Raw genomic sequence first — 25,128 nt, forward strand, 5'->3', positions numbered from 1 at the left:
GGAAAAAAAAAGGTCATTCCAGGAGGACAATCTCTGTTGGACTAAATGAGAAAATAAGGGCCTTGCTCTGGAAGGGGGAGCTAAATAAATAAATAAATAAATATTAGGAAAAAGGGGCTGCTAGGTGTGTGAGGAGAGGATAAGCAAAATTGCTTCTCTTCTCTGTTTTTCTTTTTTTTTTTCTTTTTTTTTTTTCTTTTAATGGGTTCGGCCTTGGGCTGCAATGGGAAATTTAGGAGATGTACTTGTGGTGTGGTTTTATTTTCCTTTAACTGTTGGCTTCCCCATTTGAGGTTTAACTCTTTCCTCTCCTGCTGTCAGATAAAAAAATCAAGGCCTGAACTGAAACTTTCTCTTTTCCCCCCAGCATTGTGAAATTTCTTTTTTATGTTCAACCCCACTATCTTTTTAATGTCTTTGAGCAGATTATTTCCTGAACTGTAAGTGGCTTTCCAGGGAACACTCTTGTCCTGACCACTCAAGTGGCTGCACTGAGAGGTCATTGGGAGCTGTCCCCAGGATATCCCAGGATGGAATGCCACAATCCCCAGGATGGGATGCCAGCCCCTGTAATCCAAAGCACCTCAAAGCTTTTCTATAGGCATTTAAACAAACCTGTGTGAAATCAGAACTGAACGTGGCATAATTTAATGAGAGCTGTTTTCCTTTCCCCCAGTTCATTCATGCCTGCTCCCAACCCTTAAGAGAAACAGATTAGGAGTGAAAAGTGCCATTTTGGAAGTGCTGCTCCAGGGAACAGAAAGCAAATATTTCCCTTTCTGTACAAAAGGAAGGCCCCAGTACAGGTCAGAAGGACACGGGGAAGCTCCCTGTGTGACTGTGGGCTCGTGTCCTCTCCACTTGCTCCCAGGTGCTTGCACAGAGTGTTGCTGCCACTTTTCTATTTCATTATGACAGAAACTCTGATTGACTAATTCAACATTTTGGAGGGGGAAGGACTGTGCTTGAAACCACGGCTTTGGTTCTCCATCTGTGGGATGTGGTCTCACAGAATGGTTTGGGTTGGAAAGGTCCTTGAAAGATGTAGATTCTTCCACCAAATAGGGCGTCTCAAAACCCCGTTCAGCCTGGCTTTGTCTCAGTCTGGGGGGAAGGGGTGGGAATGTTGGATGCCTGGGACTGTGCTGGGGTGTCCAGCCTTGGGCTCTGGGTGAAGTTGGAGGAAGCCTTGTGCCTTCTCCAGCTGCCCATCTTGAATTTGATGGGAAAAGGGCTGAGCAACCTGGAGACACACCTAGCCCAGGTTTGTTCTGCATTGGAACATGGCTTGACAAGTCTGATGGTCTTGTCCTTCATGTGGATGTGGGATAGAGATGTGGCCTTTTGGTCCCTTGAGTCACCAGCACAGGACTGCATCACCCTCTGACTTGTGTCCTCTCCCCAGTCCCAAACAGAGCAGCACTGTGGGCTGGATGTATAAACACAGTGTTTTTACAACCCCTTCCCAAATATTTCTGAGATCTGGCTCAGCACCCAGCAAGGACTGGGCATGTGGTCACCCTCTACTGAAATCTGGAAGATTTCAGCAACACAGTCCCAGCCAGAGTGGGATCATTTTGGGGATTCTTGATGTGTCTGGGCCATGGATGTAGCTCTGAAGTTCTGATTCTGGTGCCTGGTCTGTCTTCTTACCATGAGGGCAAGATCAGGTGTCCCACTCCATCCACAAGAAGTGAGAAGTGTGTGGGAGGGGAGCACAGTTATGTTTTATTTCTTTGGAAAAAAAAAAATAAATCAATCTTGAGGATAAAATGTCTGAAAATTTGGTCCTGTAGCAAACTGCTGGTAGTGATGGAGAAAAAATCATCTTATGTCATGATTTCTTCTGTGCACAGAGTTTAGAGTGAGGAATAGAGAAAGGATAAATAATATTTGTTGTTTAGGGTTTTTAAAGTTTGTTTTTTTTCCCTGTTTTTGTTACTGTTGGTGCTATCACAACGTTTAGCACAGACTGAAAATGTGATCTAGGTGTACAACCAGAGGAAAAACAAATTTAAAGTAGGAAGATTTCAGTTCAGAGAATGTTTGTTAATAACTTAAATAATTGCTGTAGCAGGAGGGAAAACCAGAGCTCTTTGCAGCAATGAATCTACTCGAGGCTTCCCCCTGTCTCTAAGGAAAGGGTTAATTCGATGTGGTTGCCAGTAAAAGCAAGCTGTTTTCATGATGAGCCTGTAATAGCCGGTGATAGACTGGCTTAACAACTGCTCCCTAATGCTGGGTACCACCCCCTGATTGGCAGCTCCCTAAGTGGAAGCCCCTCGTGTCCAATCTGTCCTCCTGAATTGCTGCAGAGCAAAGGACTTCATTAAGGGATCGTAAGGGGACCTCGTAAAAATCAGCAAATAATTACACTGTGGAGGAGAGGAGGGGACTGAGAGCTCTGTGGTCCCCGTGAGGAAAAGCAGACGTGCCAGGGCAGGGAAGCGTCAGGTGAAGTGGGTGTTATAAACACCCCTGAACTCTGGGTCTTCTCAATAAAGCTCAGTTTAGCCCCATTTATGACTTTAACAAAATATTCCCAGTCAGCTCGCTGGGTGGTGGAGGGCTGGGAGCTGTTAGCCCATATTCAGCTAAATTTCAAATGTCAGAGCTCGTTAGGGGTGATTTTAGCCAAAGACAGTTTGAGATGAGCTGTGTAAATTTGAACTTCCTCAAATAAAATTGAGGAAAGAGATTGCTGTTTTGCTTATTGATTTATTTTCCTGCTTTCACACATCTTCTCTGGCTCTGGGATTCTGATCAAGGGTCAGGCTCAGCTTCACCCACTTAGGGGTGGCAGTGCTCCCTCTTCCACACGCACTCTCTTGCTCTTTCATTCTCTAATTCACCTCTATTTGCAGTTTTTCCTGCTGCCTTCACCTGTGTTTGGTGAGAAGAAGATGTGATTTTTGATTTCAGTGTTGAGGGGAGCTTTTCCCTGAGCTCACCAGCAAACCCAGGAGGGCAGGCACAGCGAGCAGGCACAGTGAGGCAGCACAGCCCATTCTGTGGTAGATTTAGGTAAGATATCTGGGAGAAATCCTTCCCTGTGTGGGTGGGAAGACCCTGGCACAGGTTGCTAGAGAAGCTTTGGCCATCCCTTGAAATGTTCAACACCAGATTGAATAGGGCTTGGGGCAACCTGCTCTAGTGGAAGGTGTCCCTTCCTCTGCCAGAGAGTTAGATCTAAATGGTCTTTAAGGTCCTTTTTTGCCCAAACCAGTCTGTGATTGCATGGTTCTCTGAAATGGATTGGTTCAGAAGAAGTTGGACAGCCAGGTGTTGTTCTGCAGTGACTTTTTGGGAGCCCTATTGGGGTAAGTCACAGGATGGAGCCACTGAGCTAAAAAAATGTGCCTTCAAAGCTGAGATGGCCGAGACAGTGTTGCAGAAATGGAGTTTTTTCCATGCTGAAAGGACGGAAGATGCTGGTCACTGGCATGGCCCCAAAGCAATGTTCAATTTCAGGTCTGGAAGAGAGAGTTTCTGGGTGGTCAGACACATGAAGGATTTGAATACAGGTATCATGGGTAACAATTCTGGGTGAGTTTCTCCAGGTGGTGATAGCTGGCATCTCCACTTTTACCTTCATCCCCTTTTGTGTGTGTGCACTAGGATGGTACCCAACTCTCCAAAACCTTCACCCTTGGAATATTACTCAGCACACATCTGCATCCTTTATCACTTGAATCCATCCAGATACTGGGGTCAGGATGTGCCAGCAGGATCCTTGGGTAGAAGGACTCTGGGTTTTCCATCCTGCCAAATGATTAACAGGCAGACAAGCGTGTGTGTGGGGGGCAGAGAGTGAAGGCCATGGAGTGTTTATTGCAGGGCATCTGCATCCCCAACAAAGATGAGCTGTTACAGCCATGTTACAGACAGAGGGATGTCTTTACAGCTCAAACAGCAGCAGTTTGTGCTTTCAGCTCAAAGGCTTCTCAGTTCAGAGGGCGGTGTGTTGGTGGAGAGGTTCTCTCTCACCATAGGCTCTCATCTTGTCTGATTTGAATGAGGCTTGGGCTAAGATCTCCTGAAATGACAAGAGTGGTTACTGTCCTATGACATGTGTGATGCTCTCTTCAGTGGAGGCATTGTCATTCAGGGCAAGTGGCTCAAAGTGCACTAAATTAACTTCAGCTGCCTTCTGGCTTCTGTTGTGGGGCTGTCTGCACCCCTGAAATCATCTATCATGTGCCACTGTGAGCTCAAACTACTGAAAAAAGTTAAAATTAAGTAGATGGAAGCTCTGTTCCATCGAGAATGAGTTGTAATTTTTGCTACATAAAATAAATGCATTAAAGTGAACATATCTGCTGCAGACATGTTCTCATTTCAAAGGTGTCTTGTGCTGGGAATGTTCTCCCCTCTTTGTGCAGATCCTTGCAGAGTAGGGTGGGAGGCTTTACCTGGATTTATCACAGTTTAAGAGACACCCCTGACTGCAGGAAAATGGCATGGATGTTCCCAGTGTTCTAAATGCCACTCAGTGCTCAGATTCCCATTAGGAACTGGCAAATTCAGCTTGGAGTGACGGGGCAAAGGCGGCCTTTGCTGGGGTGTGACATCTTCCTAGCCCCAAAAACCTGGTGACACCCTGTTGCTTCTGTGACCTGTGTGAGCCCCATCTTCACCTTTTTACCTCTGTGGCAGATAAGTGTTTTTGATGATGACAATAAAGATACCACGAAGCATTTTTATTCTCGGTTGCCCCATCTGGGCTGCGCGCTTGATGCGAAGGGCCGGCGTTCCAGTCAGATTGCACTATCAGATGGAGCTGGCTCTATTTCCTGCATAATTCTTCCTGGCTGTACCACATTATGCAATTATGTTTGCATTTAAACCTGAGCACTTACCTGTAATGATGCTGTGGTTCAGCAGACGATACATTAGGGCGGCAGATAATGCACACAGATAGGCTGAGGGCAGCATGTCGTGGATGTGCTAAAGCTGAGCAGGACACCGGGTTTGGGAGCGGGCTCTGAAAGCTCACAGCTTGGGAGGAGCTGCTCCAAAAGCTCACATTACTGAAATATCAGCTGTGCAGGGTGAGATTCCCTACCTGAGGGGCAGGTGCAGGATTGTCCCTGTTGCAGAAGTCAGATGCCAGCACAAGACGCTGCTGCTCACTTCTCCAGGAGCAGGACAGTCTTGGTGGCTGCTGGGAGTCCCAAATGCTGCATCCCTGTAGCACAGCCTGAGAGGAAATGATTTTTTCAAGACTTAAAGGGGGCTTAGAGGAAGGCTGGAGAGGGACTTTTCACAAAGGCATGGAGTAATAGGACAAGGGTTAATTAAACCTGTGCCTTATGATAAAAATATTTTTACATCAAATACTGTGAATAAATTCTTCACTAAAGGGTGATGAAGCACAGGTTTCCCGGAGTATCTGTCACTGTCCAGTCCCTGGAAGTGACCAAGGCCAGGTTGGATGGAGCTTGGAGCAACCTGGGATAGTGGAAAGTGTCTCTGCCCATGGCAAGGGGTGGAACAGGATGCACTTTAAGGACTCTTCCAACACAAACCATTCCCATTCTGTGATGCACCTTAGAGAAGTGACTGTGCCTCTCCTGCTGGCCAAACCCTTTACACCTCATTCCCCCTGCAATTATCCCTGTGATGCAGTGATAATTATGAAAGCTGCTGCTCTGCATCAGATCCTACCCCGGGTAGGTGGTTGTGCCACTCATAACCAATGGCCCTGACGTTTGGCTGAGGAGATGTGGACGCAGTTAAGGCAGCATCAGTGTCTGTCCTTGGATTGTGTGGCTTTGCTGTCTGGTTGCTGTATTTTATGCATAGGGCAGACCAAGCTGTAACCTACACACAGTTTGCCCTCTTCCAAGCACTTTTCAGTCTGCCTGGGAAATCCCTGCAAGCCCCCTGCGAGCCAGGTTTGCAGAGGAGATGGTTTGTGTAGCTCATCTGTGTTCCCCATGCTTCCATGGAAGCTGTAGGAAAGTCAGCTGGATCCCACACCGGTGCTCTGACCTTCACAGCTGACTTGGGACTCTTGCAAGGGGTTCTGAAGCACAAGGAGTTCCACCTCAGATTGAGGAAGAACTTGTTTACACTGAGGGTGGCAGAGCACTGGAACAGCTGCTGAGGGAGGGTGTGGAGTTCCCTCTCTGGAGACATTCCAAACCCACCTGGAGGTGTTCCTGTGCCACCTGCTCTGGGTGACCCTGCCTTGGCAGGGGTAGGACTAGACAATCTCCAGAGGTCCCTTCCATCCCAAACTGCTCTGTGATTCTGTTTATCTTCCTGACTGATAAAAAATAACCATCATCAGCTCTCTCTGGCACTGTTAGGGTGGATGAGCCTCACTCCTCCCACCCCATTTACTATAGCACCCATTCAGAAATCCTGCTCGCTGACACATAAGGACATCATTTGGTTACTTTTCCTGCAGTTGGTAAGCAAATTATTGAGCTAATCTTTGCATTTGCAATATTTGCTCTCAGATTAGTTAGTGTAACTCAAGATCATTCAATTGGGAGACAATATTTGCACAGTGCAAAGGCTGCTACAGTCACCAGGCTTGGTTATCCTGCTTGTGTAAACAACTTGATGCTGTAATTTTCTCATTACCATTAAATTGCTGGTTTTAATTTGTCTCAGAAGCCTCTGTACTTTGTGAAATGGCTGGTTTAGAGAGATGTGTAAATTATGTGTGCCCTCTAACAGTGCTCTGGAAAGGAGAACTAGTCCTGCTGTATCTAAACTGGAAGGTTGCACTGAATTCCTTAATGTGTTTACACTCACAGGATTTTCAGCAAGTTGGGCTTAAAACTCTGCACTAGGATAATTTCCACTGCAGTAAATAATCTGTCTCTGGATATCATGCTGTAAATGAACTTTGGGGAGGAGTTACCAGGCAGAAATACACATTCCATGAAAAAAACCTCTTCATGTGCTTCAAGACAGCACCTCTGCTTCCCGGGGTGTTTTCTTTAATATTTGAAACTGAGATTTCTGATTTTAGGCTCATTTTCCCACCATGACCCTGAGAGACCCAAGAACAACACTTTGGTCCTTGTGTGAGTGTGGCAAAGAGACCTTCCCAGAGGTCTCATGGTTTGTTTAATTATGGAGTGGATTGATGGCTCATATCCCTCCATTACCTGGTATTTTACATGGAGTTTGGGTGAGTTTTGTTTTCTGTGTGTGCAAAGATGGCTCATCTATATCTGGGATAAGCCCCCCTGACAACAGTGATGCCTTTTCAGTACCCTCCCTATAAAAGCACCATTAGATTTAACTAATCCTCCGTGTCCTTAATTAAATACTTCTGGAGCAAGGAGCCTTACCTTCTGTGCTTCAAAACTGCAGTGATTACTCCCCTGCTGAACATGCCTTTTTTTTTTTTTTTTGTGGTTATTTTCTAAGTGGCTTTGCTGGTTTTTTTTAGTTATTTATTTTTTTTTAAACAGGCATTAAGCTGTTTCTCATGCCATTGTCCAGTTACAGACTGGCTTGAGACTGACTTTTGCCATGGCCTTTGACCTCCAAAAATGGCCACTCATTTTTTTCCTGAACTAATCAGCTCTATGAACTATTTACAGTTGGCTTTTGGGTCTTCTCACTGCTTCTGCAGCTGCCCCTGTCTGAGTAATTAATGATGTTGTGGCTTGTTTATGGTCTTGAGTTACTAATGCTCTTGGCTGCAAATGTATTTTTACCTCTGGGACATGCCAGTTTCCTGGTTCTAGTCCCACCTCACCAGCCCAGGTCAATTTTTTGTGTGTAAACAGATTTATCCTCTAATAGTTTGGTAGAGACTAGAGTCATTCATCAGTCCCATAGAGAAAATGCCCAGCCAGATTCTTCCCTTCTTGTGCCTGTGCAACTCAACAGAAGTCAGAGAGATTTCTGCAGGACAGCTAAAATTAAATAAGAAAAAGGGAAAAATACTACTTTCTTTTTAACTAGGGATACAAGCTAAGTCTCAGTTAGAAATAAAGATATTGGACAGTGCATCACATGTCCAGCCATGAACCCAGCCCTGATCCTTGCTGCATCAATGCTTTTGGGAGTAATTGAAGATGGAATAATCCCACCTGCATTTTAAAGCTGGAAGAGTGGGTAATGAGAAGTTACACAGCAGTAGATGATGCAGATTGTGATAAAAATATCACCTTGTGGCCTTGGAAATGGTTTGTTGGGTTGTGTTCCTGGCTTGTTCTGTCCCAGGCAGTCATGTCAGGAATGCTAAGTCATACAGGAAAACTGAACTTGCTCTCTCTACTATTTCTGTTCCAGTCTCTCCACACAGGTATATTCAGAATTGTTCTGCTTGTTTCCATCCTTGGTTTATTCATAGCTACAGTTCCTTCCAGTCTTCCTGGGGATAATGTTATCTTTTGTCATAAATGATTAATTTTTTCACAGTGTATAGTTCTCTACATACCTTGCCTTCTCCTGCTTTTGTTTTTGTTGCTTTTGTTGGTTTTGTTTATTTGTTTTTGTTCTGGAGGGTTGTTATTTATTTGTTTGTTTTTTGAGTGTGTCTAAGGCTACTTCCTTAGTGATTTGTGAGTTGAGCACCACAATTTCTGCAGTTTATTTCAGAACTTTTACATTTATTTATATATACATTATATAAATATATATATATATATATATATATATATATATATATATATATATAATATATGCATTTATTTCAGAAACCTGAATAAGATAGTCCCGTTGTCTCTCTACATTTGTTTCCCAGTTTTGTTACCAGTGTCTGATCAGGTTACCCAGGGATGAGATTTTTGGGGTGTCCTGAGCAGGTCCAGAAATTGGACTCAGTGATCTTTGTGGCACCCTTCCAACTCTGGATATTCCATGCTTCTATGGAATCGAAGTGATGAAGTTGAATGTGATGCTTTCATTGAGAGGATGAGAGATTTTCCATTTCAAACTTTTCCAGGGGTTCTCCTTTCTCTCTCACTTTCTTCTCCCTCACATCCAGCTTGGAAATGCCTCAATCAATGAAAAATTTGGAACACTGAAGGGATGTGCACATGAATAAAAGTCTTTTATGGTGTTGCTGAACACATTTTAGGATATACTAGGCTACTTTGGCACTGTGATTTCCTAAGAAACTCAGTACAGGCTACTTAAATATTTGAAGACAGCTTCTCTGGAATTGCTGGATTGTCAGGAGAAACCCTACAAATAATGACAATTATTAATTTCTGGTTTGTCTTTTTTATTTTTTTATATTTTTAAAAAATTTTTTTAATGGCTTTTTTGGAAAGGAGGTGGGTCAGGGTTTGCCTAAAGAAGTGTTCCCAGTGTGCTGGTTTGCAGCTCTTTCCTGGTTGGTGTTTGCACCTGTAATGAGCATTAGGTGACACCTTCTGTCCTGAGACTTCCTGAAGAATCCTTGGGAAATTCAGCCTTAAAAATCATAGAATAATTTTCCATTAGAAAAGATCTCCAAGATCATCAGGTCCAACCATTCCCCCAGCACTGCCAGCTCCAGCACTAAGCCATGCCCCCAAGTGTCACATCTTTGTGTTTTTTGAACACTTCCAGGGATGATCCCACCACTTCCCTGATCAGCAGCTTCAGTCTGGCCATTCATTGATTTCATAGCACATAGAATTAAATTTTACTAATTTCTTTCTGGAAGTCAAAATTCATATATTTGTCTAAAAAATGAGGCATTGTGTTTTTTCTCTTAGTGGAGAGAATTCTTTTAATTTTGTTTTATTATTTTCTTTTTTTTTTTGCTGCTTTACACTTGTTTTTTCCACAGCATAAGATATTTTCTGTTCTCTTTGGGATGGCCCCATTCCATCTTTCCCACAAAGCTGTATATATGCCTTCATTCTCTCAGTGAGAAAAATCCTTATACACTGCAGGGAGTGAAAAGACAGTTGCAAAAGTGCTCTGGTTTTGGTTTATAGAGTAAAAGCACTTTTACACTGAGTGGTGCAGTGCAGGCAGGAGGCTGCTCTTAACCACCAGGATGAATGAGAATGCTGTAATTGTCTTGGGGATGCTGTTACACAGAGGAAGACCTCCCCATGCCAATTGAAATTCCATAGCTTTACAGTTGTGGTGAGTGTATTTCAGTTACTTTGGCAAAAGGTTAGAGGTGTGAAAAGCAGGAGAGGCAGGGAATGATGCCAAGAGACAGGTTCAGCTTCTTTGGGCACTGGGCAGCATTTTGCTTGTTAATTCTACTGACTGTAGCAAATAACTTGCATTTGCATCCCTTTCAAGTATGTGTAGGAGGGAGGAGCCTGCACCAATTTGTCTGGTTTAATTATAGATGTTCTACCCACCTTCCTAATTGCTCCTTCATTAAGAAGTAGCTTGTTTCTTTTTTTCCCTAGGAGCTAAAGATAATCAACTTTTGTTTGTTTCTGTAAATATTTTTTTTCTGCCCTTGAGGAGATAATTATTTCTATTGTTGCATGAAGATGGTGGCCAATACAGGAGGAATAATTAGAGCAGATGGCTGAAAATACTTCCCTTGTAAAAGACATCTAGTATAATAAAATACCCCCCTTCCTCTTTTGTCTCCTCCAAATGTATGTTTTTCTTCCCTTCAGGTGGATGGGAGTTGGGTGAGGGGGCGTAAATCTTTTCATGATGTATTAAACTGAGGAGCTGCTAAGAGTTCACAGCCTGGAAAGCGAGCTCCCCTGTATCCATCACTGAAATTAAAGTGTTTTCAAATGTGGTGTGGAGTCCTGGGTCTGTGGCGTGGGGAAATCTGCGCTGCACTCCATCACTTGGAATGTTAACCTTGTCTCTCTGTGGTGACTGAGGACAGGAACACTTGCTCTCTGTACTTGCTGGTTAAATGGCAATCTGTCAGCTCCAAGGAAAGGCTGCTCTCGTGGGTGTCAGTCTCTGCTGCGTGGGCAGCACTCCAAACCTTTGTTCATTCATGGATGTGCTCGCTGATGGCACAGGGGAAACTTCAGGATTGCAGGAACCACACTGTGATCCCTGTCCCGTCAGCTGGGTCTGGGGGAAAGGATAAAACTGGGGGTGGGGAAACCCTCCTACCCTCAGGTTTCTCCCTGTGCCCATGTCACAGGTAACCCTCAGCTGGAACCCACAGCCTGCAGTCATGGGATGGTGTGGGTTGGGAGTGACATCAAAGAACATATTCTTTCAAAACCCTTTCCAAGGGCAGGGACACCTTCCACTGTCCCAGGCTGCTCCAAGCCCTGTCCAGCCTGGCCTTGGACATGTCCATGGATGGGGCAGCCACAGCTCCTCTAGGAAACCTGAGCCAGTGCCTCACAGTAAAGAATTTCTCCTTAAAATCTAGGGAAGAAGGGAGAATAGTGAGCACAGCAGGAAGCAGGGTCTGTGTTTAACTACCTCACTGCTTCTTGGTTTTAAAATTTGTTTTCTGATGAGAGGATGAAAGCTCTTATCTTTCTGCCTGTACTTGCTGTTGCAGTCTTTTTTTGGGGACTGTACTCTAAACAAACCCCACTTAACTAGAGAAATTGTTAAGTTATCCCAAAGAGTGATCAAATTATCTATTGTGTGTCTAAACAGGAGTTTGTCAACTCTTTAAAGCCTTAATACTGCATTTTGGTATCCGTCTTGTTTGTGAATTGTTTACCAGCCTGGGTGGAAATGAAAGTTTTTCACAGTTATTTATTCAGTTGTTGCAGTCACTGCTGCTGTTTCTGAGCCCTGGTAGTCATGGGCACAAGCTGACAAACTGATTCTGAGACTGTGTCCCCAAAGTCTGACAGAAAGGCAGTGCCAGTCTGGCTGACAACAGCAGCATCTAAAACACATAAAATGGAAAGAAATCTGCCTGGAAAAAAAAAAAAAAAAGAGGAAAAGTGCAGTAGGCAGGAAAGGGGGTGAGATGCTGAATTGCAAAGAGATTGTGTGTCTTTTATTGTATGCTACAAAAATGTTATTTTACTTTTACATAATTCAATTAATTATTTTGAGGATATGATTGGGAAGGAGTTGATGCCCCCCAAAATTAACCTGTGTTATAACAAGCTATGGGCCTGGTACACAAGGTTTGGGCTTGATGTGAGTTGTGCACAGAATCCCAGAATATTCTGAGTTGGAAGGGACCCACAAGAATCATTGAGGTGTCCTCACAGGACACCCCAAAAATCCCATTATGTGGCCTGAGAGCTTTGTCCAAATGCTTTTGAACGTGGGGCTCTTACCTGGGGTGCCTATTCCAGTGCCCAAATTCCCTCTGGAATAACAAACCTTTCCCTAGCAAATAAAATTTGCTCTGTGCATGACACTTTCCAAATGGATGTCAGAGCTGGAAATCACTTGCAGGACTGTATTCATTGAATTTTCGGGTCAGATCCCTTCCCAGCTCTTTCTGCTCTTTGGTGCCCCAGGAAAAACAACTGGGGTTTTTTAGGGTACTTGTGATTTCCCACCCACAGGAGGTTTCTGCCCCTATTTTGCAGGTTTGGCTCCCTACTGGGTTAATGCTGTTTGCTGTCTGGATTCAAAATGTGAAATGTTGCCAGTGTGGGTTTCCTATGGATATATGATGTGAGGGCACATCCTGCAATAGACTGGGAGATGATTTTACATGTTCAGTTCAGGTTATAATTGTTTATTTAACTCAATACCTTGTATAAAATATACAACCAGAAGAGACTCATGCTCCAATTTACCAGTTGATTGTCACCAACCTTTCAGGATTGCAGCATCTTTGTTGTCTTGCCTCTCCTGTTAAACCTCATTGAAACTGGCCACGTTCAAGTGTGAGCTCTGACAGTGACACAGATGGCTGCAGAGATGTTATGGTCTCATAAGCTCTGTTTCCTCCAAATCATCTTTCCAGCTCTGGTACACACTGAAGCCAGAGCATGGAGCTGCCATCTCACTGCAGCAGCTGCTGCCAGCCAGCTTCAGCTTCACAGCTCAGGGCTCGTTTTATGCCAGCTTCTCTCTCTCCCAGCCTGACTTTCCAGCTCCCTGCCATTCCTCCTGAAGCTGGAAAAAGCACAGGAGAAAAATGCCCAGCACCAGTGGCTGAGACACAGCTTTCCTTGGCTCTGCAGGTTCCTTCTGGTTCATCCAACAAGCACACGTGGGGTGGGCACTCAGCCACCACCCTGGCACCTGCAGCTGCTGCTGCTCTTCAGGCTTACTGAGAAGTATTTCAATTAAACTCCAGAGGCCAAATACAGGGTGTCAGGTAGGGGAAAAATGAGAAAAAGGAAGAGTTTTGCTTGTCTGAAAAGGACTAGTGAGAGTGGTGTTGTGGCACTGCCACCTTCCCCGTGTAATCAGTGATGTGCAGTTTGTGTATTAGTTCATGACATTCTACCATGGACTGTTTAAATGGAACTGGATATAAACACCACCAGCCTTCAGCGGAGGAACTTAAGAATTCTGTTGCAGATGGAGATTGCACAGTACTTTTCTCCCAGAAATCAGGGAGGATAATCATATGGGATTCACTAAGTCGAGGAAAATCGTACTGCTGGTTCAGGGCAGGTGTCCCTTTCACAAAACTTGCATTAGACCACCCCCTCTTCTCTCAAAGATCTTAAGGAGGTGCTCTTTCATCTTCAGGAAGGTGCAGGACTGCAAGAGGAGAGTCACAACAAAATTGTTTGATGTCTTTCCTCAATCCCTACAGAGCTGCCTTCCCTCTAACCCCGCAGTACATTCCTCTGTGCTGCGGTAATTTAAAGTATGTTCCTTTAGCAAACCCCCTTTTCTCCTCCTAAAACAGATTTTTTTGGATTTATTCTCCCTGTGGTAATGCAAAGATAGTACCAGTGATTAAAAACAGCTCTTGGTCTTATGTTATTAGCTAATTAAACAATTAATTTTATTTATAAAGAAGAAGTACAAATCAGAAATCACTTGGAAGACACACAGGCAGGTGGTGCACATGACAGTGCACTAAGCCAGGCATTTGTCACTGGAAACTTTTAGGTATGGACTGTGTGGGAAACCAGAGAATTTTATGGCCATGATTAACAGATTTTCTCCCTCTGTGAGGATGGGGAGGCCCTGGCACAGGGTCCCCAGAGAAGCTGTGGCTGCCCCTGGATCCCTGGAAGTGTCCAAGGCCAGGCTGGACGGGGCTTGGAGCAGCCTGGGGTAGTGGAAGGTGTCCCTGCCCATGGCAGGGGATGGAACGAGGTGATCTTTAACTTCCAACCCAAACCATCCTGTGATTCTGTGATTCCACTGTCACAGATGAACACTGAGATTTTTGTGCCAAGTGGTTTTGGTAGAACTGAACAGATATTTGAGTCCTCTAAGAGGCGACAGCACCAATCAAGCTCAAGCACTGATGCTAGGTAGAGAGAAGCTTTAATTGAGAGCTAGAGTGTTTTCTAGCTAGAAATCCTTATTTACCATCTTAAAAGAAAAATAAAAAGGTCAATTTCAGACAAGGCATTTATTCTTCTTAACTCTTGCAGGGCTTCTATCAACAGCTCACTAAGTGCTAGCAAGGTCTGGTACATTCCTTACAGCCTTGCTTGCCCATTAGAGGTGCTGGGAAGGTTCTAGGTGATTTCAGAGGGTCAGAGTGACTCAAAGGCATTCAGCAAACCTCCTCAACCAAATGTTCCTCTGGATCCCACCATTTCACAGCTGCCTCCCCCAGTGCTGTGCTGGTGGCATTGGCAGCATTTGTGCCAGACAGGAATTCATGGAATTTGTAATTTTATGCTACAGTTGGCTTGATAATCAATGTATGCAGTTTTCTATGAACTGTACCCTCCTCTGAGATAAAAACAAGTTTAATTAGCTGTTTTTCAGTGGATCTGTTGTATATTTTATACAACCTGCTTCATAGCATTGTCAATGAAGAGTAATTCACAGCCTCTCTGGGAAGATAGTGGTAAAGGCATCTATCCTTTCAGCTGGAAATTTGTCTGAAATCTCTGAAATATATATATATATATATATATATATATATATATATGTTTACAACTAATGAAAATTAAACTTGTCCTACTACACTTAGCAACTATGTAATAATTTTACTTTTTTGATGATGAAGTGATTCACTTCCTCTGACACCAGAGTTTTATCTCCCAAGAATTTTTCACTGCCTGTGTGTTAATGCAGTCCCAGGCTTCAGTCTGAACTGAACCAAGTTAATTCCCTTTGTAGAGAAATCATGGAATGGATTGTAGAAAATCCCAGCATCCAGCCAGGGTGGATATCAACCAGTTGTTTCATTTATTCTGGGAACCATCACTCGTTCCCTGGTGTAAATAATTCGAATTGAACAATGACAGAGGGGTTTGGGTTGGAAAGACCTTAAAGCTCATCTGAAGGTCCATGGGCAGGGACACCTTCCACTGGAGCAGGTGGCTCAGCTACAGAGCTATGGGAAATACTCTATAAAACATCAGACACATAAAACTAAACCTGAGAACAGCGCAGTAAAAGAGAACAACGATCATAACACTCCCATTATTGACTCACCTCAACTGCAGCTCCCTAGCAAAAGCTTTAATGCACCCGATGTGCTCTGCTTGAAAATGGAGTAACTCTGTTTTGCTTTTGTCTTGAGGTTTTTCTTTCCACTGCTGTTTTGGATTAGCACAGCCCAGTGAGGACCACAAACATTTCCATGTCTGGTTCCCCCCCAGCCTCAGATGGATTGAGGATGTTCTTGCTGGTTCACATATGAGACCAAATAATATATTTTGGATTTCTATATCCACGCTTGTGCACACATGTCCAGGCAAAAATATTCACACCTTCTTCAAGAAATTCACCCTCAGGGCCCTAAACAACCTGGTCTAGTGGGAGGTGTCACTGCCCATGGCAGGGGGATGAAATGAAACAGTTCCAACCCAAACAATTTTGTGATTCTATAAAACCTTCACTACAAAGTACGTGCTTGAAGTTTAGAGGTGAGGAGGAACCTTTAAACTCTGGCATCGTTTTGCTACTGCATGTCATGAGTCAGTCTAATAGCAGTTTCCAAGTTATTCAGGGCTTTATTTGGAATTGCTGTGCTCACCCTCAAAGAAGAGACAATAATAACACCAGATAAGCTGAGGAAGCTAAAAGGTATTTGAGAGAAGGAATGTCTGTCTAAATGAGGATGAGCAACAGGAGAGCCCTTGGAAAAAAAAAAAAAAAACCAAAAAAAAACCCTCTAAAGCAAACTACTGCCCATCCAGCAGGGTGTTTTAATTCTAAGCTCTTCAGGCTATTTTCTATGACATTGCCAGGAAACAGCAGTGCAGTTCTGCTTCTCAGGAGGCAGAGAGAGACACACACCAGGAAACCTGGGGTCGCTCTGCAGCCAGACCTGCAGCAAATCCCTCGATCCCCAGACCAGAACGAGACAAGGGGCAACCCCCAAACTGTGACAGGCACTCCTGAAGGCCAAGAGCCTCTCCAATGCCAAAATCCTTCTATTCCTTTGCCTTACACAGGGTCCCTGTGGAAGTCAGATTGCCCAGAGCACAGCGGAGGAGATGCCAGTGCCACACTGGACACCTCACTGGCATCTCCTCCGCTGTGCTCTGAGCTACCTGGGCTCCTGAAAGGTGGGAAGGAGAGAGCTTTGAACTTCTCTGGATCTTTCTCTTTCCAGCTTGCCCTCCAGTTGTGTGGCCGGTGGGACGAGGACTCCAGCTGGCCTGCTGGCCACCAGCCGCGAGATGGCGATAACGTCACGATAGAAGAAGGTCGGACCCTGCTCTTGGGGACCACCACGAGCATCCTCAACCTGCTGCAAGTCAAAGGTCTGCAGGAGGGGGGGTTCGGTGCCCTTCCTCCTCCAGGGATGGGGCTTTTCATGGCTCTGATCTCTCCTTCCGCTCCCCAGCTCCAGCAGGAGACACCTGGTTGTGCAGGCTGAGCCTGCTCCCAGCAGATGCAAGGGGGCAGTGATGTGGGACAGGGCAAGAATTTAAATATTCTGTGTGTGGAAGGAATTGTTTATGCTGTTTGAGGCATAATGAAAACATAAGCAAAAAGACCTTTTTTTTTTCCTTTTTTTTTCCCCCAACCTATAAAAATTTCTGCTGTCCTGAGCAGTGTTCAGTGATAATGGCATCACTAGTAACAAAAATCTGCTCTGTTCTGTTTGGCATCTTTGGGGCAGGTGTGTCGCAAACACCTTTACAAAATTATTGGCATTATAGAATTTCAGGTCACAACTATCAAATGCAATAGATAATCCCAAATCCTAGAGTACAGCTGATGGACAGTAAGTAAAAAACTGAGGACAGTTCTGGTGGGAAATCCTGGATTTGCTGGGTTTATGTACCTGTACATAGACCCAGAATAAGACTGAGACACACATGTCTCTGTGGGTGAGGGTTCAAAGTAAGAATTTAAAGGACTTGTAATTTCATGCCAGAAATCTTCCCCCCTGGAAGTTAGGTCTTGATTGTGGAAACTGCTGTATGCATGCCTGGTATTGAGGGAATGAGTTGTGCTGGTGAAGTTGCTTGCTCAAAGTTAAGCCACCACTGAAATAGAGCTCAAAAAATGAATAAGGATATTTTTTATAATGAAAAAGGATATTTTATATGTTTAAAGACCAGGATTGTTGCTGGTAAAATTGCTTCCATACTAAAATGATATTAAAGGTACTAGTTTTTCATTGAGATGATGGTAAAACTCATGCATTTGACAATTATATTTTATTTTAAATTTGAATGGTAGTTATATAAAGAAAAAAGTTTGTAAATTTATCCCTATCATGAGAACATTTCCAGAAATGATTGAACTTGCTCAGTCTAGGCTCTGAGGTTTTCAAGAACTGCTACAAAAGACTTCATTCCTATTTAAAAACAAGATTAAAAATCAACTTTGATTAAAAAAAAGGTGAAACACTTTGGTACAATTTTTTTCCCCAGTGAAAATTCTAAATCAGTGATTCAAGAGTCTTTTTAATCTCATTGTGATTATGCCATACTTTAGAGGAGACAAGTCAGAACACCAGATTTCTTTTGCCTGCAAATCTGGATGAAGATTTTGGAACTTATTTGCTGACTTTGTGAAGAATTGGGGCAAAATATTGGAGCAGGAACCCTCTGAACTTTGGACCTATTCAAAGGCTCATTTGATCTATGAGTCAGCCCTCATGAAGCTACCAGAGCTCTGATTGAATTTCATGAAGTCTGGAGTAGTATCTTTATGGCTTTGGCTCATCTGACATTCAAATCATTCCTCCTCTTTATTGTGTTTTCCAAGAAGCCTGGTTTATAATGTCAATTCAGTTAGAAAAGCAGCATTAGAATATTCTAGATGTGATTATGTTCTCCATTGTTACATGCCAAACAAAGGGACAAAACATTTTAGAATTATAACCTGCAGGAATTTTTTATCTGAGCTTTGTGAAGTTGCCTGTTGCATCCACCAGCACTACCACAAGTTCTCTGGCTGTGTAACCTTGGTTAGATTTGGAATCAAGACATGCTGAGATCTACTTTGAAATGAGGCTGAGATTTATCTTTCCTTCCCCTTTTTTAAGCTGTCCTGCTCAGGGGAGTTGTTTAGGCTCCTGTGTTGATAGAAACACACATCAACAAAGACCTGTTCATCTCAGGAATTACAGACACCCAAGTCAAACAGAATCACAGGTGATCCCTCAGAGCAGTAACTACCAACTCCATGAGCACATCAAATAATCCACCACTTTCCCCAGGTGCAAGATGGGCATGGCAGTAAACCCTTAACCCCTAAGGTCGGTGTAAATATCTGCTTCAATTGAAACGTCCCATTCCCATTCTACCTGGAGAGCTTTTCTTAGTTGGAGCTGGAGAATGGGATTAAATTGTAGCTCTGCTCCCTTTGACTTTCATGACTCAGCATCAGGCTGGCTGTGCACTCTAAAGCTGAAAATACAAGGTTTTGTGGATGGAAAAATGCTGTGACACCACTGAATCCACTGCTGCTACACTGTCCATTTTCTGGGGCTGTATCCAACAAACCCAGCACGTTTACAGGCCCATTTCTTGAAATCCTCCCTTTTTTGAGACACCATGAGGATTTTGAATACTGCCCCTGTGTTGTCTCCTTTTGGTGATTTTAACATTGCAGGAATTACTTAAAGAGTGTTAGAACAAGGACATCAACCTCACGTTCAGCTTTAAACTGACCCTTCTTTGGTCATATTTACAGCCCCAAACATACAGTGATTCTGGGAATGACCAGACTGTCTGGGCAGAAGATATGGAGGCCAAAAAAATAGAAAGATAGGATTAGGCAGCTGTGTTCTGCTCAGTTCCACAAGGGCTCAGCAGTTTATTTGTCCTCCTCAACAAGCAGAGCATGAACATGTGGCTATCGAGAGTGGAAAGTTTAATAGCCAGGCTGTGGAGCAGCTCAGACAAGACTGATTGGGGAAGAGATACAAGATAGACAGACTGGATAATTCTGTATGTTCAGCAGATTGCAGTTGTTTTTGTAATCCCAGCATCACAAGTATGGAAATATTTATGCTAACCCAGGACAGATGGAAATTTCCTTTGCACAGGGCTTACAATGGAGGAACTTTGTGTTCGATGAGTGGATACCTCAGACATGTGTTGTTGCCTTTGAAATTATGGTGGTCTAGGGAGGTCTGGAGACAAAAAAAAACAACAAAACAAACAAAAATGTGTCTGGTCTTTCAGGAGTTCCTTGGAGATGAATTTTGGGGTGGCACTCCGAGTACACCTCAGTGGAATTGAAGATCCCCACCGTTGCAGTTGCCCTTGCAAAGGCAGTTTTGAGGAAGCCTTGCAGGCATAAGGGGGAAGATTGCTTTGATCTTTGCCCTGTAAAATATTCATTTTCACTTAAAGAATCATTTAAGTTGGAAAAGACCTCCAAGATCATGGAGTCCAGCCTTTGACCAAATACCACCACATCACCTATACCAGAGCACTGAGTGCCATGTGCAGTTTTCCTTTGATTCTCTGATTCTGTGAATATCTTAAGTTTCTTGTAATCCACATTTTGACTTTGGCCAGAATGGATCCTGTGAGTAAATCTAGGAGTGGGGAGAACAAAGATATTGATTTTGCTTGTTTTCTCCTCCTCTTTGATGCTATTAGCAACAAGCATCAAATATTCACTGATACACTATTTCAATAGTTGTCAAATAAACTGTGCTTCAGTTACTGCTGATAAAGATTGGGTTTTAATTCACTGAAAGAATGAAAAAGTGTTTCCCTGTGTTTTCTTCTCTATGGCATCAACCAGTCTTTAAACTAATTTTTAAATCCCTTGTCAGTAGGCACAGTTGGAACTTGTACTTGTTATGGTGTTTTCTGTGCCATTTTGATCAATCCATATGGGATATGCATTGTGATACTTTTTTTCTTTTTTTTTTTTTTAAGCAGTTTCCAGTTCATATTTTCTTTTTTTAATCAGGCAGAGACATTACAATTAAAATACCGTAAAAGTGATTCTGGCAGTATTGCAATAAGCATGTTTTTTAATTAAAGAAAGAACATGGGATGTACAAATAGTACCAGCTAATGGGAAATTTCATCCAATGTATTTTTTAATTGAGATTTAAAAGGAAGAAAAGTCGGCTCTATTTCTCTCTGTCACTGCATGATATTTTCCTACATTGTTACGGTGAGCCTTCAATAATTAGTCTCAGAGCTTTAAAATCCTCTCTGTTTTAATGAAAAACTCTGAAAGGCATCAGTTCTTTATTTTTCAGTGTATTTTTCTGCAGGGATCCAGTGTTATTCAGTAGAGTGCAACTCACAGATGTGGACATTCCTGGAGGAAGGGTTTTAAGGCCCTGAATTTGTAGCATGTCTTTTCAGATCCTCCCCAAGCTGCTAACCCTGGTTCATGTTTGGGTGTGAGCTGCATTTTTCTTTTGTCTTCGTGTTTCACATGGGCTTACAGGATGTACTTTGGACTCCCAGGACTCTCACTTGCCAATTAAATTGATTTGCTGCAACTCCAGCAGCTCCTGGGACCCCTGTGGGATGTTTCAGAGTGAGCAGATCTGTGGAAGCCAATCCTGGCCAGGGAACTGAGCACAGCTTTGGCAAAGACTGAGAAGAAAGCCCAGGCAGCACCATCTCTTTCCTCTAATCACTGTCATGGAAGGAGGGAGTCACAGAATCACAGGATGGTTTGGGTTGGAATGGACCCTAAACCTCATCCTATTCCACCCCCTGCCATGGACAGGGACATCCCAGGCTGCTCCAAGCCCTGTCCAACCTGCCCTTGGACACTTCCAGGGATCCAGGGGCAGCCCCAGCTTCTCTGGACACCCTGTGCCAGGGCCTGCCCACCCTCACAGGGGAGAACTTCCAAATGTGAACCTAAGGAATGTCTGTCACCTGGGGACTTGAAATGACTGCCCAAGGACCTTTGTTCTCATTACACTTCTCTGGGTGGTGTGGTGGATGCCACCACGAGGAAGGTGAAGCTGGAAGCTCCTCAGTTAGATGATGTCAGATGTGCTAGAAGACACCCTGGAGTGTCTGCACCTCTTCCCCACCCAGTCAGCTCTCCTTTTCCAAATCCATCCAGGTGTTGCTAAGTATCTCAGGGGCCCCTTAAGAGCTGAAGAAACAGAAAGATTTCTTTGAAGAAGATACATCTATGGCAGCACCTCCTGGGATGCTGATTGGAATTGCCTTTTACTTGTCTCCTGAGTTCTAAGGGAAGAGGCTGATCAGTTTCCAAGGGAGCACGTGCCATCTGAACAGATGGCTGTGAGCACAGCAAGCCAAAAAACAAAGGCTTGTCAGGCTGGGGAGATGAATTTTGTCTGAGAGTAGTGAAGCAGCTGCTGATTCCTCTCCCAGGGAGGGATTAAGGCCTCCATCCAAAAAAATGCTGGAATACAAGCTTAACTTTTGAGTGTGTTAGTGATGTCCTGGTGGAAACACGGAGCTAATCTGTACCTGTGTGCTTTGAATGTGGAGGAACATTTTAAGGGAGGTGCAGGATGGATTTTGGACTCTTGGTTTGAGCAGCCTTTTGGATGGGGCCAATACAACACAATTCCCCTTTGCATTTCATTCATCCATGGTCCAAGGTGCAAACAACTTTCATGGCTCATTGGAATGTCCTGTGAGCATGTCAACAGGCTGCAGGTGACTGATCTACGAAATAATTAATTGTCTTTTCTAAAGCACATTAATTCTATATTTTTCTTTCTGTGCTCAGCAAGATTTTAGATGCTTTGGGTTTTTTTTTCCTTGTTTGGAGGCCCTACCAGGGACACCCTTGGAGCAGGAGAATGAGCAGGAAGGGGGCTGCCAGCACACTAAAGCCTTCTTTACAGGGTCAGGCAAAGCAGTTCCAGCTCTGGTGGAGGCATCCTGCTGTTTGCCACTCAGGGATGCTGGCCAGGAACTTCTGAGCCTGAGGCTGTCTGATGGGGAATTCTGTGGCTTTGTTGAGAAACAGCAAGTGAGAGGAGCTGGTAAGAGCAAGCTGGACCTGTGGGGCTGAGTTACTCCTGGTCATGGAGCCACCAGAGCAGATCTTCCCTGCACTGTGATGGGAAGAGGCAGCCCAGGTGAGAGGATAAAATTTCAATCTGCAGATCCCCTTCCACAGAGAGGAAGTTTCCTGCTAGCTGAAGGTTATGACACAGTAGTGATATATAAGAACATTTTGTTGATACTCTTCTACCACCTGATTATTAAAAAAAAATAAAAAAACGTCTTGAGACTATCCAGCACTCCTCTTGTAGTTTGCTGGCTTTTCAGCTTTACATAAAGAATAAAATCAAATTTAAAGTGGAACTGAATATCTGAAGTTGAACTAAATATAAATATGTTACTTTTATCCCATCTCCCTAGTGAACTGTCCATTATGAAATATATTATTATATAAGATATACTTATATTGACAGTGAATGCAAAGTGTGGCCTCAAAAGGTGATAATAGAAAATGTCTCCATGCAAAAGGTGTACTTTGTAATGGGGACTTTGCTTCCCTCAGATTTCAGGAAATATCTAAAACAATCTACATCACAACCTAGAGGAAGATAGTAATATTGCTTTTGTTTATTATGAGTATATCTGTTTTAGATTTTTTTTTTAAATTTAAAATGATGTTTTTGAAAAGGGATATAAACTGTTATATCTGCAAGTATGAATCTTCTTGACAGAGGCAAGGAGAAACTCCAGTCTTCCCAATCTTCTACTTCATTGTTCTTTTTTTAAAATTTTTTTCTTATTTTTCAGAAGTGCATGATGCAGGCTCTTTTCATAGTTAATGTTTTGGATACCTGGGCTGTGGCATTACATGAGTCCAGGACACATGAAAGAGAGAATTGTTAATATATTCCCTTTCCAAATCCTTTACTTTTGAGCAGGTCCTCCACCATTTCCCAGGGACTTCAGGAGGTAAATCTCTTTTAACAAAACCAGTGGTGTTGTAATTATTCTTTCAGCAGATTTAACCTCCCTCCTTATTATTAAGTTTGTTTTCTTTAATATTCCTTTTTTTTTTTTTAATTATTTGGTCTGGCTGCTTCTCCCTCCTGTGGGACATGTGGAGTTGCCTTGTTGTTTTTATTCTTTCTTTTCCTCCTTTTTTTTCCCCCTTTGTAAAGACAGATAAAGAAAGATTTCTTTTCTGTTCATGCAGAGGTGGAGGCTAATTGCTGGGTTAATTGAGAAGAATAGTGCTTCTGATGTTCTCACAAAGTATCAAATAGCCTCAACATATTTCTCCCCTCTCTCCCTCACTCCACCTAAAGAGACCCATTGAATTTGCACATTACTGTACAGAAGTGATTATGGGCTTAATTGTATTTATTTTTCTTGGTGGGGAGGCCATCATAACAGTGGTTGATTGATTTTTATAAAATCACCCTCAAGGTCATGTGTAGGACTTTGCTTTCCTGTGCAGCCATAACAAACAATTTGAGGGTCACAGCCAAAGGCTCCGTTGAGCAATATTCCTGCTTTCTGCTTTCAGAGAAGGGGTCAAGTGCAATAAAAGAAGGAAGCATAACTTTTATTTTCTTTTTTTAAAAAAAAGAGAAGACAACCTTGTAAAGCAGCAGCTGTATATTTATTCTGACCCAACAAAAACCACAGAGGTGTAGAGGGACAATATGCAATTTTTGGCCAGAAGAATTTGTAAGTTTGGCCAGAGTTTGTTTTACACATAGACTTGATAAATGGTTAAATGAGTCCTTCCTAATGTTTTCTGTTCTGAAATACAGTTCTGTGGTGCTGCTCTTCTTTTATCCTCAGCAGTTGAACTTTACTTTTCCACTGTATTTTCTCCCAAAGACTGAACACCATTTGGATTTGTCCTGGGAGGTTTTCAGAAGCTTTGCAAAGATCCAGGGGACAGCAGCGTTGTGGAGTGCCCATGGGTGTAGCTGATCTGCCCCTTTCCCAGGGTTAAATTTTGTGTCTGACTGCTGCTTCTAAGAGAAAGAAAAAGAGTCACATACGGCAAATCCCACGCTCATAGAATGGTTTGGTTGGAAGGAACTTTAAAAACCATCTTGTTCCAACCTCCCTGCTGTGGACTGGACACCTTAAACTAGACCAGGGTGCTTAAAGCCCCTCCAAGCTGGCCTTGAACAATTCCAGGGATGGGGCAGCCACAGCTTTTCTGGACAACCTGTTCTAATTTCTCACCACTCTCACAGGGAAGAATTCCTTCCTAAAATAAGGGCTTCTCTTGTTCATGTTGCACCAGGGGAGGTTTAAATTGGGCGTTAGGAAGAACTCCATTACTGAAAGAAAGGTCAAGAAGTGTAACAAACTTCTCAGGACATCCCTGGAAGTGTTCCAAAAATGTGTGGACCTGATGCTTGGAGACATGGTTTAGTGGTGGACTTGGCAGTGCTGAGCAAATGGTCTGTGATCTTAGAGGTCTTTTTCAACCTCAGTGACTCAGATTTCTCTCTGGAATGCTCAAAATTTCAGGCCAGGTGTTCACTGATCCTGCTGGAAATCCTGCTGCTCCTGGGATGTGGTGGGACTGTTGCTTGTACATGTACACAGAGCAGTCAGCAGCATCCAAGCTTCTCAGACACTCTGAAATCCACAAAAGAGATGGAAAATCTTTGATCAACAGCTTGAAAATTTTGAATGGGAAATACGTGACTGAAAATTGGGAAATCTTGTATGAGACAGAATTGTGATTTTGCAATCAAAGGATAGGACAACTGTCTACCAGCCCTCCTGCTTCAGTGGTACAGCATGGCAGCAATTAAAATACTCA

The 25,128-nt window shown here is 43.3% G+C and overlaps 1 protein-coding gene across 1 annotated transcript in view; it reads left to right on the plus strand.

Annotated features, from left to right (window-relative positions):
- Nucleotides 1-25,128, plus strand: part of PKHD1 (PKHD1 ciliary IPT domain containing fibrocystin/polyductin) — a 235,370-nt gene that overhangs the window by 62,164 nt on the left and 148,078 nt on the right. Inside the window, exon 37 of the mRNA XM_023924235.2 lies at nt 16,550-16,700. Coding sequence (XP_023780003.2) covers nt 16,550-16,700 — 151 coding nt within the window. The remainder of the gene's footprint in view (nt 1-16,549; nt 16,701-25,128) is intronic.

The sequence above is a fragment of the Cyanistes caeruleus genome, chromosome 2 (assembly GCF_971803275.1).
Source record: "Cyanistes caeruleus chromosome 2, bCyaCae1.hap1.1, whole genome shotgun sequence".
NCBI classification, from domain to species: Eukaryota; Metazoa; Chordata; class Aves; order Passeriformes; family Paridae; genus Cyanistes; species Cyanistes caeruleus.